The 12,337-nt window shown below is 35.2% G+C and overlaps 1 protein-coding gene across 1 annotated transcript; it reads left to right on the forward strand.

The window, feature by feature from the left end:
• The first annotated feature begins 318 nt into the window (after positions 1-318).
• LOC145570494 (putative LRR receptor-like serine/threonine-protein kinase At1g67720) lies at positions 319-11,523 on the forward strand. The gene is made up of 15 exons (XM_081629609.1): positions 319-667; positions 1,799-2,330; positions 2,549-3,054; positions 3,243-3,375; positions 3,578-3,649; positions 3,755-3,823; positions 3,900-3,971; positions 4,051-4,116; positions 5,306-5,466; positions 5,567-5,808; positions 7,467-7,593; positions 7,670-7,738; positions 7,832-8,018; positions 10,004-10,139; positions 10,971-11,523. Exons 1-15 carry the CDS (start codon positions 568-570, stop codon positions 11,304-11,306), a joined length of 2,808 nt encoding a protein of 935 aa, XP_081485735.1. The 5' UTR covers positions 319-567; the 3' UTR covers positions 11,307-11,523.
• Positions 11,524-12,337: the final 814 nt, after the last annotated feature.

Genomic DNA, 12,337 nt, shown 5'->3' on the forward strand with positions numbered 1-12,337 from the left:
GTATCATTTAAAACAAAAAACTTGAGAGAATCTCCTCATTATTTATATGAAGCGAGAGAATCTCCAGCTCTAACCCTTCTTTAAGTATATCTAATCCCATATTTAATCCTTTAATCTTGACTACAGTCGGTGAGAGGCTGAGAGTAGCAGAAGAATGTTTTTATTCAATTCAATTCATTTTTTTTAGCTCCATCAATGCACTGAAACTTAAATATCATAGAGCACTTATCTAAGAAGTTTGTTAATAAAAGATAAAAATAACGTTAATCTATAATCTTACCTTTTTATCACCAATAATAAATATTTCCTATAAAAGTAATATGAATGCTGCGCTCTGAAAACAAACACCCCACTCTCCATAAAACTCCACTCTCTTCCTTCTCTTACTGTAATTATATGAGAGAGATTGAAGCTTTGCTTTTAGTTTTCAATTATTTAAAATTTTTAATTGATTGATTTAAAATGTGAACTTTTTCGTTGTTTTATCAGCTTTTCACTTTTATTACTTTCCCCTCATTTTATGCCCCCATTTAATTTGGGGTTTTTTGTAACAATTTTCCATTTTTCATGCTTTTCTCTGAAAAAATGGCGATTTGGATTTCTGGGTTTTCCACTTTCATCTCTTTTTTGCTGCTTCATGTCTGTTTTAGCGATGCCCAGATGACAGGTAAAACTTTTAAGTTGTTTGATTTATTCAATTTGTTTGCTTTATTATTCTTGTTTTTGTTAAAAGTTGTTCTGATTTTTTTTTTTTCATCTTAGTAATTTAAGACTGTTTTTGTAGTGCTTATGTTAATAACTTACATGAATTGTTAGTGGTTTTTTACTTAAAAAGAAAATCTTGACAATTGCAATTGAAGCATGCACTAATTTGTACGTTTTAATTCTAAGAATTTAGTTGTTATTATTGTATAAAAGTGTCATTTATGATGACATTAGCTAGGTTGTTTTCCACTTTCGTTTCGGATTTAGTTATATATTAGTTGAATGATATTGTAGTTGGTTGATGCTGTCATGCTGAATTGAATGATATTGTAGTTGAGTGATATTATAAGCTGTAGGTGGTTCATTGTTTAAGTTTTCTTTTATGGTAAGTTCTGTGTTTTATAGGATTTGTGGAAGATTATTATAAGATGTAGAATTGTAGATAGCTCATTTGATTGTGCTGATTTTAACATAAATCCGGCTCTAAAATTGCCCTTATTTTCACCAGCTAGCCAGGCGCGTATCTAAGATTTTGACTAGGCAAGATTATAGTAAGCAGGATTTAACTGTGTTGTCGTTTGTTCTGCTGCCAACTACTATACTTGCTATGATAAATTTTATCTATCAGAATCATCTCCTTATATTAGCATCACTAAAATAGTATAATATGACCAAACAATTTGACAGATAATTCAAAGTGGAAGATACTTTAACATGATTATTGGAAAGGTTGAACGACTTGTGATATAGGTCAACATGATTTGAACCCTTTCTCTCCTCAAAGTTTGAGGAAAATCACGTATCTTGTAGCTAACCCTTCTTGTATATACTGTATAAAGTGGGACTGCATAATTACTATATATGAGATCCATTTGTTTGTGCACTACACTTGAAAAAAAGGATGCTTGTGGGTTGTGGCCGTTGGCTTGTAGCTGCCGGGCAATCCCTTTTATAAAACGATATGTTGTGGTCGATTTAATTGTTAATTTCCTTTTCGAACAATGTCGAATCGTAGTGATGGTATGATGTTAGTTATTTTAGCTGCATCTGGTTGGTGCTGGTTTGTTGTCTTAATATTCTGTAACAAATGCAGGATTTGTGAGTCTTGATTGTGGAGGTACAGATAGTCACACTGACAAACTTGGTATTCAATGGGTTCCTGATGACCAAATTAGATTCGGACAGACAGCTAATATATCTAATCCAGATGAAACACGGACACAGTATATGAAAGTAAGATACTTCCCTAATGATAACAGGAAGTACTGCTACACTCTAAATGTAACAAGCAGGACTAGGTTCCTAGTGAGAGCCACATTCTTATATGGAAACTTCGACAACAACAATGTTTATCCAAAGTTTGACGTTTCGATTGGGGCAACCCCTTGGTCTACCATTGTCATCTCAGATGCTACTACTGTGGAGGTGATTGAAATGATATTTCTTGCTGCTGACCCAACAATAAGTGTGTGCTTATCCAATGCTACAACAGGGCTGCCCTTTATTTCTACACTTGAGCTTCGGCAATTCAATGGTTCAATGTACATAACAGATTATGAAAATCAGTACTACATGAGTGTATCTGCCAGAATTAATTTTGGAGCGGATAGTGCAGATCCTGTGAGGTAATAATTTCTCCAATTAATTATAACATACCCACAGATTGTGATCTTCATCATTTTTACCTATGTGCCAATAGTAGATAAATGTGATTTTTATTCTAATTGAAAGTTGAAATAGATATATTTTTGTTCAGAAATTTAGAAGTGCTGCAATTCTTAGAGCTTAATTTTACCTTCTGTGTAATCCATGGAACAACACATGTAAATTTTGGTTTTTTCAGGTATCCTGATGATCCATATGATAGAATATGGGAATCTGACTCTCTGAAGAAACCGAATTATCTAGTTGATGTTGCTGCAGGCACTGAGAAAATTTCAACAAAGCTGCCAATCGATGTTAGTGCAGATGACCGACCACCTCAGAAAGTGATGCAAACAGCTGTAGTAGGCAGAAATGGAACATTGTCATACCGCTTAAACTTAGATGGCTTTCCTGGTGGTGGGTGGGCTTTCTCATATTTTGCAGAAATTGAAGACATAGGTCCGACTGATGTAAGGAAATTTAGGCTTATGCTTCCTGATGCACCTCAGGTTTCTAAAGCAGCTGTAAATATCCTTGAAAATGCTCAAGGAAAGGACCGTCTCTATGAGCCTGGATTTCAAAATTTGACCCTCCCTTTTGTGATGTCCTTTAATTTTGTCAAGACATCTGATTCTACATTAGGGCCTCTCGTGAATGCTATGGAGATCAATAAGTATGTCAAGAAAAGTGGCGGTACCTTGGATGGTAAGTGATATTTTATGCTTATTTGTCTTTCTTCTTCAAAGAGGCGTGGGGTCATTTTGGATTTTGGTTTTCCGCTTGCGGTATTGATTGTTCGTTGATAATAATTTGCTATAAAACCTATTTCTCTAAAGCAATCTACCCAATTAACACATGCTGTACATCTGATATTGCTTTGGATGGGACTTCAGGATCTACTATAGCAAAACTTGTTACACCTTACTTATCTGCTGATTGGGCTCAAGAAGGCGGTGATCCATGCCTGCCTGTTCCTTGGTCATGGTTGGAGTGCAACTCAGACCCTCAGCCACTTATAACTGCAATGTAGGTGTATCTTTGTTTCTTTCTTTTCTCCTTTATGTCCCTTTCTTTGTGGCTTGAGCTGATGGAGCATCCATATTTTGGAGATATATATCGTCTGCTATTCCCATGGTTTACAGTGATTTTGTTTGAGACCAGACTCTAGTTAAGCAGCCTCATGGCCTGGATTATTGTCTCATGAAATTTTATCTTTGATTCCTTGCAGTCATTTATCGAAGAAAAACTTGACTGGAAATATCCCTTCAGAACTCACAAACTTGGGTGGTTTGATTGAGCTGTAAGATATATGATTCACACCATTTTTAAATCCATGAAGCATAAGCTGTGCTTGTTTTGGAGTAGTTGTTGAATCTAACATATTCTCCTGTGACTATGACTGCAGATGGCTTGATGGGAATTCACTAACTGGACCAATTCCTGATTTTAGTGGCTGTCCGAACTTGAAAACAATGTATGCATGATTCCCTGTATTTATGTGAAGCAATGTTTCCATTTAAACTTTTACTGATGTTCTTTGTATATTGCAGTCATCTGGAGAACAATCAGTTGACAGGTGCAGTTCCATCATCCTTGGCTGATCTGCATAATCTAAGAGAAGTGTATGCTCCATGCTTGGATTTCTAACTGATTGAATCTTGTCTTTAGGAAGTCACTAATGCATGAACCTAATGGTTGCAGGTACTTGCAAAATAATAAGCTGCATGGAACATTGCCGTCTGACCTTCCTAATAACCTTGTTTGGAAGTAAGTAATGTCTCTCCTGTATATGGCTACATAAAAATTCGTGCTTTTGCCTGAATGAAACGTAATAAGGTAGACAGCTTTGTCTGACCTTAACAATAAGAGGGTGAAATATACGATAAGATCTACTCATATTGTTGCCCCAGAATTCAAAAGGAAAAATCTTAGATTGTGTATCTAGTGCTTGTTACCTATATAGCAAATATGAACTCATGTCAATGTTAATTGTTGAAATTCAAAACAGGCTTCTTTATTTTTATTCACGAGTATTTGTCAGAATGCATTCTATTTTTGATAGGAAAATTGATGTGTTTATGGCACAACTTACAAAGAAGGAATAAGTACAATTGCAGAGTTCTATCTCCAGTAAGCAGCACTGGAATGGCCTTTTATGCTTGCTGTTGCTTTTGTATTTACTCTTTGCTCCCTGACATCTAGTTCATTGTATGATTACTGATTAGCTTTAACTTTTAATCTTTCTTTTCTTTTTTTTTTTTTTTTTTTTTTAATTCTCAAATTCAACTCCACCATCATGCGGTCTTGTGCAAAGTCTAGGAGCTAGCAACCAAGAATTGCATGATTCTGTAAGGATCTGAAGATTTCTTCCTATTCTGTAAGGATCTGATGATTTCTTCCTAAAGGGCTATTATGATTTCCAGTTAGAGGGACATCCTAGATAATCAGCTCCTTTCCATTTTAGGGAACAGTGCTCATTATGTATTCACGTAGCATTGGTATTAGATAATTAGAAGCTCAGACCTCCATGGTTATCTATGGTATAAAAAGAGGACTGGATTTAACACTTTACTGAGCATGGTTATTCTTTCAACTTTTGACTTTTTGAGGGATGCAAACTTCCTGTGTATCGATATTGAAACAAACACCTTAAAGTAACAAGCACTGGAGGGTTGACAATTGACAGACTGAGAGTAGGGATTTCTTTATAGTCACCGGCAACTTTTGGTTGAGTAAATTTGTCCCTGGAAACTTGAGCTCAGCAGAAATTGTCTCTGTCTAGGATTGTGTACATGATATATCTGAACACTCTTCCCCTTCCCACCAACTTCCCCCTTCCCCAAACACCCCGGAGTTTTCTATTTCTCAAGTCGATTAACAAATTTGCTGTTTGACTGGCCAAATTCACCCTGTTTTATTGCTATGTTAACACATGTAATTATAATAATTTTTTTAGCATCACTGGAAATGCTGGTCTTCATAAAGCAAGCAGAAGCTCTCGGACTGGTGTAGTAGTTGGAAGTACAATTGGCGCTGCTGTTTTTCTCATAGCAACTATAATATCATGTCATTTCCTGCACAAAGGAAAGAAGTCCAAAAAAAGATATAGTGACCAAGGTCTGATGCTGAATATACTCTGTAATCTTTCCCTTATTTTTTAATTTTGTGCTATACTGTAGTTTTTATGACTTTTTTTTGTGTGATGTTTGAGTTTCAGCCCGCCTTGGGAATATTCTTCCATCTCAGAAGTTATCTTCTTCCTTGGAGAGCACTGCAACAGAAGCTGCTCATTGCTTCACTTTTTCAGAATTGCAAGAAGCCACAAAGGATTTTGAGAGAAAAATTGGCTCTGGAGGTTATGGGGTGGTGTACTATGGTAAATTAAAAGATGGACGAGAAATCGCAGTCAAAGTTCTAACTAGTAACTCCTTCCAGGGAAGACGAGAATTCTCAAACGAGGTACTTTTTTCTCAACAAAATGTGTCCTATTTAGGAAAACTATTGGCATTTCAAATAATAATTGATAATGATAAACATTGAGAGAAAATCGATGAAAGAAATTGAGATTAGGGGCATGCATCCATGTAATCATTACATTTTTCTGTATTCTGGCTAGGGGTTTTTACCAAAATTTTCATTGATCTGTTGAGGCCCTAGAACAAAACCTGGTGAAGGAAGCCAGGACCCTTGCAACTTGGCTATCCTTTTGTATATCTTAAATCTATGATTGAGTTCAAGCTCAAGACTCTAAGGAAATAATGTGTTAATGACATCTCTTGTTTCAGGATTAGTTGAAAACTATTACCCCCCCCCCCCCCCCCCCTCCCTTTTTTTTTTTTAAAGCACGCTTAGAAGAAGGCTTTACAAGCATTCTAGCGCCTTGCATCTCAGGACCTCCCAATTAGGTTTGTCTGCATCCAGCTGTGTCAAAGACCCTGTCCATCAACCCAATAATGACTCCCAAGCTTTAACCCTAGAGGGATGTTTTTGGTAAGCAGCAGTGGTGCTCCTGAGCAACTGCTCATTGGCTAATGTGAGGCCTATTTTGCCATTATTAGGAGCTAGTTTCACCTTTGATATATAACAACTTCGAAAATATGTCTAATTTGGAAATAGTGTTGTACTTCGTACATTGTAGTACTTGAATTCATATTACAGATGTTAGGACTTTGATGTTCTTGTATACTTCCTCCTTTTTTTTTTCTTTTTTTTTTTTTTTTCCCCTTATGAGTTGGTTGCAAACATCATTTCTTTGTTTATGTGAGACAAGTTTATCTTAGAACCCATTTAGGAGTCTCTTTTAAAAAGGGCAGTATCACGAACTCGCCAATCTACCAAAGAAAATTTTATTTTCTAGACAAAGGATGTTGAGAATTAGTAATCTGGCAATTATCAAGTTAATAAGATGCTGAGGCTAAATTCAATTCATTTATATGTAGTTACATCATTATGACGCCAATGCCTCTTATGAGGCTCTCAAATAGAGAAAGGTTAAAGAGGTTGGGGATGAATTGGGAGTTGTAGACAGTGCTGGCCCAGCAAACAAATTTGTTTTAGCCTGTTTCAAATATATTTGTCACATCCTTATCAGTTGTTCTACTGGCCCTTAACTATTGGCCCTGAATATTTCATATTTTCCATGAACTTGAAACTTTCAGAGTAGCTTATGTCGAGTTCTGATTTCATATAACCATTACAAAAAGCCTTGTTCAGGATGATGAATGTGCGATGTTCTGAAAGGGCAAATTAAAGCTGGTATGAAGTTGTATGAAGTTGCGATTAATGATGATTTTCTGATAGAATTATTCAGGCTCATCGCTCATCCACTTATTAAGAAAGAGTGGAAGACACTTGCAATGTAAATTCAACAATCATAGATAGCCACACAAAAAACTTAAAAAAAAAAAACCAAAAAAAAAAAAATGAAAACCCTTCCTTTCGAACTGACTCAATTGAGGAAAATATATATTAGGAAATATTAAAGACGATTTTATCTAGTTTAGGAGCAAGCTTTCTTAGTTGTTCCTTCTAGCCTTCCTTTCATAATAGCTTGTGAATTTGATTCTTGAATTATATATCGCTGATAGATATGGTTTGTTCATTGACATGTGACCCAGGTGACTCTCCTCTCAAGGATTCACCACAGAAATCTGGTGCAGTTTCTAGGATATTGCCAAGAAGATGGAAAAAGCATCCTTGTTTACGAGTTCATGCACAATGGAACTCTCAAAGAGCATCTCTATGGTAGTTATCCCACCATAACTAAATTGAGTTAATACAACACAACATTTGCATATTCCTCAGTTGCTTTGGATTTTAGGTCCTTTAACCCGAGAAAGGAGCATAAATTGGATCCAGCGCCTTGAGATTGCTGAAGATGCGGCAAGAGGTTTTATACTAAACATAAATATTCTGTTATGACTGTGAAACACAGTTATTGTAGCGGAGCAGTGAGAGTGATAATCTTTTTTTTGTATTTCAGGAATTGAATATCTTCATACGGGCTGTGTGCCAGCTATCATCCATAGAGATTTAAAAACCAGCAACATTTTATTGGACAAGAATACTAGGGCCAAAGTTTCGGATTTTGGTCTCTCAAAACTTGCAGTGGATGGAGCTTCGCACGTATCAAGCATTGTCAGGGGCACTGTTGGTTATCTAGATCCTGAGTAAGATTATTGTTGGCCTTTCGTTCTCTTTTCTACAATGAAATATGAACTGAATGGTTAAATCAGTCAGTCAGTCAATCAATCAATCAAAGCCTTAATCCCATAAGTGGGGTCAGCTACATGAACCAAAAGTGATTATTCCGTATAGTCATCCACGAAAATCTTCCTCCTCCATCCCTCATTTTCATGCAAATCCAAATGATCAAATACCTCATTTTCATGCAAATCCATTTGTTTTATATCCTTCCTAACTCCTTCATGAATGGTTAGAACTTGGAACATTCACAGCATGTCATCCTTCTTGAATCTTTTTCTTCTTTTTCTTAAAAAAAAATTAACAACTCCTTTGTACATTATCCATTTTGATTAATTGTTCATGAGTTTCTTAGATACAAGATAAGACTTTCAAGATTCTGTTTACAAGATACACCTTTTTATTCATGGATATGGGGCTCAGCCATCATGATTTGCATTAAAGTGAATAAGATGCAGATTTTTCTTTCTTTTTTAAAAGGGGGTAGGGGAGATTAAGTGGAGTCAGAACCGATAAAATACCCCTGGAGTTCTTCTGAAGAAGAGAAGATTAATAACATAAAAGGAAGAAATATCCGGACCAAATTGTTGGTTACATGAGATGGCATAGCTTGACCTTTGGCAAGATATATTATCTCGTCTAGTTTTGTAAAGATTTATCAATATTAAAACAAATCAAACACCATTCTTTGAGACCCTTTTCAGCTAGAGGGGAAAAGCTCTTTTTGCTTGGTGTTAATATTCTTTATTGCGTATGGTGGCTCAAGGACATGTGCACTATTACTCCGAGGGTGAAATTGTGCACCCAATACAAGCCCATACAATTTTCAAGTGCAAAAGTCTAATGAAAAATAAAACATGTGACGTGCAATTGCAGACTTAAAGCCACAACAAGTCTTATAAGAATAAATCGATGTTGACTTTAGGTTCCATAAATACTTTAAAGGACGTGCAGTACACAATAAAATTTGTTAGGTTATTCCCTTCTACTTGGAGAAAGAGTTAACATAAGACTATGGGCTACTATCTCACTTGAATTTCCATAGGGGTTATTTAAGCCTCGGCCTCGTATGATTTGTTTCATTAACTTACACCTAGTTAGTCATAAATGGGTTTTATTTCGAGTAGAAGCTGTTTGAATTTCCGTGTGAATGAGGAGCAGAACACATGCACAAACACAACAGGGAAAAGCATTGGAAGAGAAATAATAAGTAATTTCTGTAAGCAGTTCTGGCTTTACCTTCAGATCAAGGGTAAAAAAATTTCCTATCCTCGGCAAATTTTGCCGCTTCATTTATGTCATCTGTACTTACACACCCAACAGTTGGATAGTTGTTTTGAACTCCCAAATTGGGTATTTTTTATCCATCCCTAATGTCCACATAATTGTTAGACTACCACTGTGAAGTTGTGAGTGATGTTTATGGAGAACGATTGTTTCAAGGTGGTTATTCAATGTTTGTGCGTGCCTCTATTTTTTTGAAATGACAACTGGTGTACCCACCAATTTAATTTGTGAGCTTAAATTTTTTTTTTTCTCATTGAGGTTTCCATGTACATGCATGCTTATATGATTATAATTGCATTGTTTCTGTCCATATATTTCTAAATAAAGATTAACAGAACTTGCTCATTTGACAACATATACTGGAAAGTATAATAATATTTCTTTTCTCTGCGTGCATTTTCCCCTACATATAGTTACGTGTGCAACTAATTGAATTGAAGGTTTCCTTCTTGTGTACTCTGTTGGTTTCACTTTATTTAGTTTTGGTATGAACTGGCTCTATTGTAGGGACCCAAACGTATAAAATTTACAGTTTCTGTCAATTACCATACGCTTTTCATTAATTTTTGTTGTACGGAGTATTTCTATAATCTGTCAACCTGTCCATCCTTTTTTCCCCAAGAAAATTACTATATCTCACAATGACTTCCCTGATGATCTGCAGGTATTATATCTCACAACAGTTGACTGACAAAAGTGATGTCTATAGTTTTGGTGTAATTTTGCTCGAGCTAATATCAGGGCAGGAAGCAATATCTAACGAAAGTTTTGGTGTTAACTGTCGGAACATAGTTCAATGGGTAAGTCTGGTGTATAACCATGCTCTCTTTATTGCCATTGCTCAAAAAGTCTGCATCATTGGCATCCAAATCTGACTAGTAAATCGTTGGTATTAGAAAGTGACATAAAATTATTTTTTTGATTGTTATAAGTGATATACAATTTAGAATAAAAATGTAGTTAGTTGTAGACTGATAGGAATGTTTCAAACGTCAGGTGGTGCAAATAAGTTAGATTTAGGTTGTTGTAGATTGAAAAGTAATAATTTAAGTGTCCGTTGGTGCATAATAAGTTAGATTGATGATTATTGTTTCAAAAAACAACTCTTGCGTTGCTAGACCTTGCTGATCATAAGTATTAATATGTCAAAGTTTGTTGAAGGTAATCATTGAAATTGTCGTTATGATGATACAGATATTTTATTATAATTCCTACCGATACTGTGAAAACAAAGGTTAATATTAATAAAGTTAGACCACAACAATAAAATGTCTTATATTTTTGGAAGTGAACAATTCTGTTAATGCATAACTTGGGTTTAGTACTCTAGTTTAGTATGCTAGCAGATCATCGAGAGATGCTCAAAATGGCAGTCTCATACACTCATACAGTCATACTATGACTGTCACCTGTTGCAATAGTGCATAGACTGATCCAACCAAGTCATCATATCAATCACATTTCCACTTTCAGATGGCCTGAAATTAAACATATATTGTGCTAAGGAATAATGACGTGGCTGAAAAGCATAGTGCATATTGCATAAGCTACCTTCCAGTATGAATATCATTTCAAAGTGAATTTACTGTTTATGCAGCTGAGCTGTAATTCTTACTGCCTTATACTTTCAGGCTAAAATGCACATTGAAAGTGGTGACATTCAAGGAATAATTGATCCCTCGTTGAGAGATGAATATGACATTCAATCTATGTGGAAGATAGCTGAGAAAGCCTTGCTGTGTGTCCAAGCTCATGGTCATATGAGACCATCAATGTCAGAAGTGCTCAAAGAGGTACAAGACGCTATCATGATCGAGAAGGAAACGAAAGCAGCAAGAGAAGGCAACTCTGATACCATCTCCAGACACTCCTTGCACTCCTCCATCCACTTAGGCTCCATGGACCTCGGGCCAACTGATAGTTACTTGTCAATAGATGAGTCCATTGCTAGGCCAACTGCGCGGTAGCTATTTAACATATATGATATATCCACCTAGTGACACTTTTTTGGGTATATTTATTCTACGCTTCAAATTTTGCTGGTTCTTCTGTGAAGCTGCTCAGATGAGAGGGTGTTCTAGAATGTAGAGCTTGTCCCTCGTGCAAAACAGGGTTGCAGTCAGGTTGTAAATTGGGTACGTGACACATGCACATATATTTCTTCAAGTTAGTGGTTTATGCTTATTCTGTGTGTTTATATTCTCCCTATCAGAATTAGTTGACACCATAACATTGTAATTTGACCGACCAATGCGATGATACATATTACTCTCTCCATCCTTATTTAGTTGACACATTTTCCTTACAAAACCTTCCCAATATAGTTAACACTCTTTAAGTGTGTCAACTAAGACTCTGTTCACTTCACCTTAAAAAAATAATATTAATTAAAAATAATTTCAGTTTAGTGAAAATAAGTTTAGTTCAGTAAAATTAAGTTTAGTTCAGTAAAAATAATTTCAGTTCAGTAAAAATAAGTTTAGTTCAGTAAAATTTAGTTATTTTAAAGAAGAATTATAAAAGAAAATCAGTAAAAATGATTTCAATTCAGCAAAAATAATTTCTGTTCAGTAAAATTAATTTAAGTTCAGTAAAAATAATTTAAGTTCAGCAAATATAATTTTGTTTGAGTAAAAATAATTTCAACTCAGCAAAAATAAGGTGAAGTGAACGGGGCCTAATTAGGAACGGGGGAGTAATTTGGTTGCAAGGTTTCGTTGAGATTTTGATTTTATTTTTTTTTTTAACTTTTTGGAAAAAATACCGAACATGTTGATGGTTTTACTTACTACCTCTGATTACTTTTATATGCAATTTTGGAGTATTATCCCTACCTTATAAAAAGTATGAAATTGCACTTATGAATAGTGCACGGACCATTATACCCCTTAAAATGTTTGTTTACCTTCTTAACCACATGTGTAATTTTGTAATTTCTTAAGACTCATCAATAAATTAGAAATTAAATGGAGAATGGAATAATAAAGTTTAAAATTTT

Source organism: Chenopodium album, chromosome 12 (genome assembly GCF_948465745.1).
Source record: "Chenopodium album chromosome 12, dcCheAlbu1.1, whole genome shotgun sequence".
Taxonomy (NCBI): domain Eukaryota; kingdom Viridiplantae; phylum Streptophyta; class Magnoliopsida; order Caryophyllales; family Amaranthaceae; genus Chenopodium; species Chenopodium album.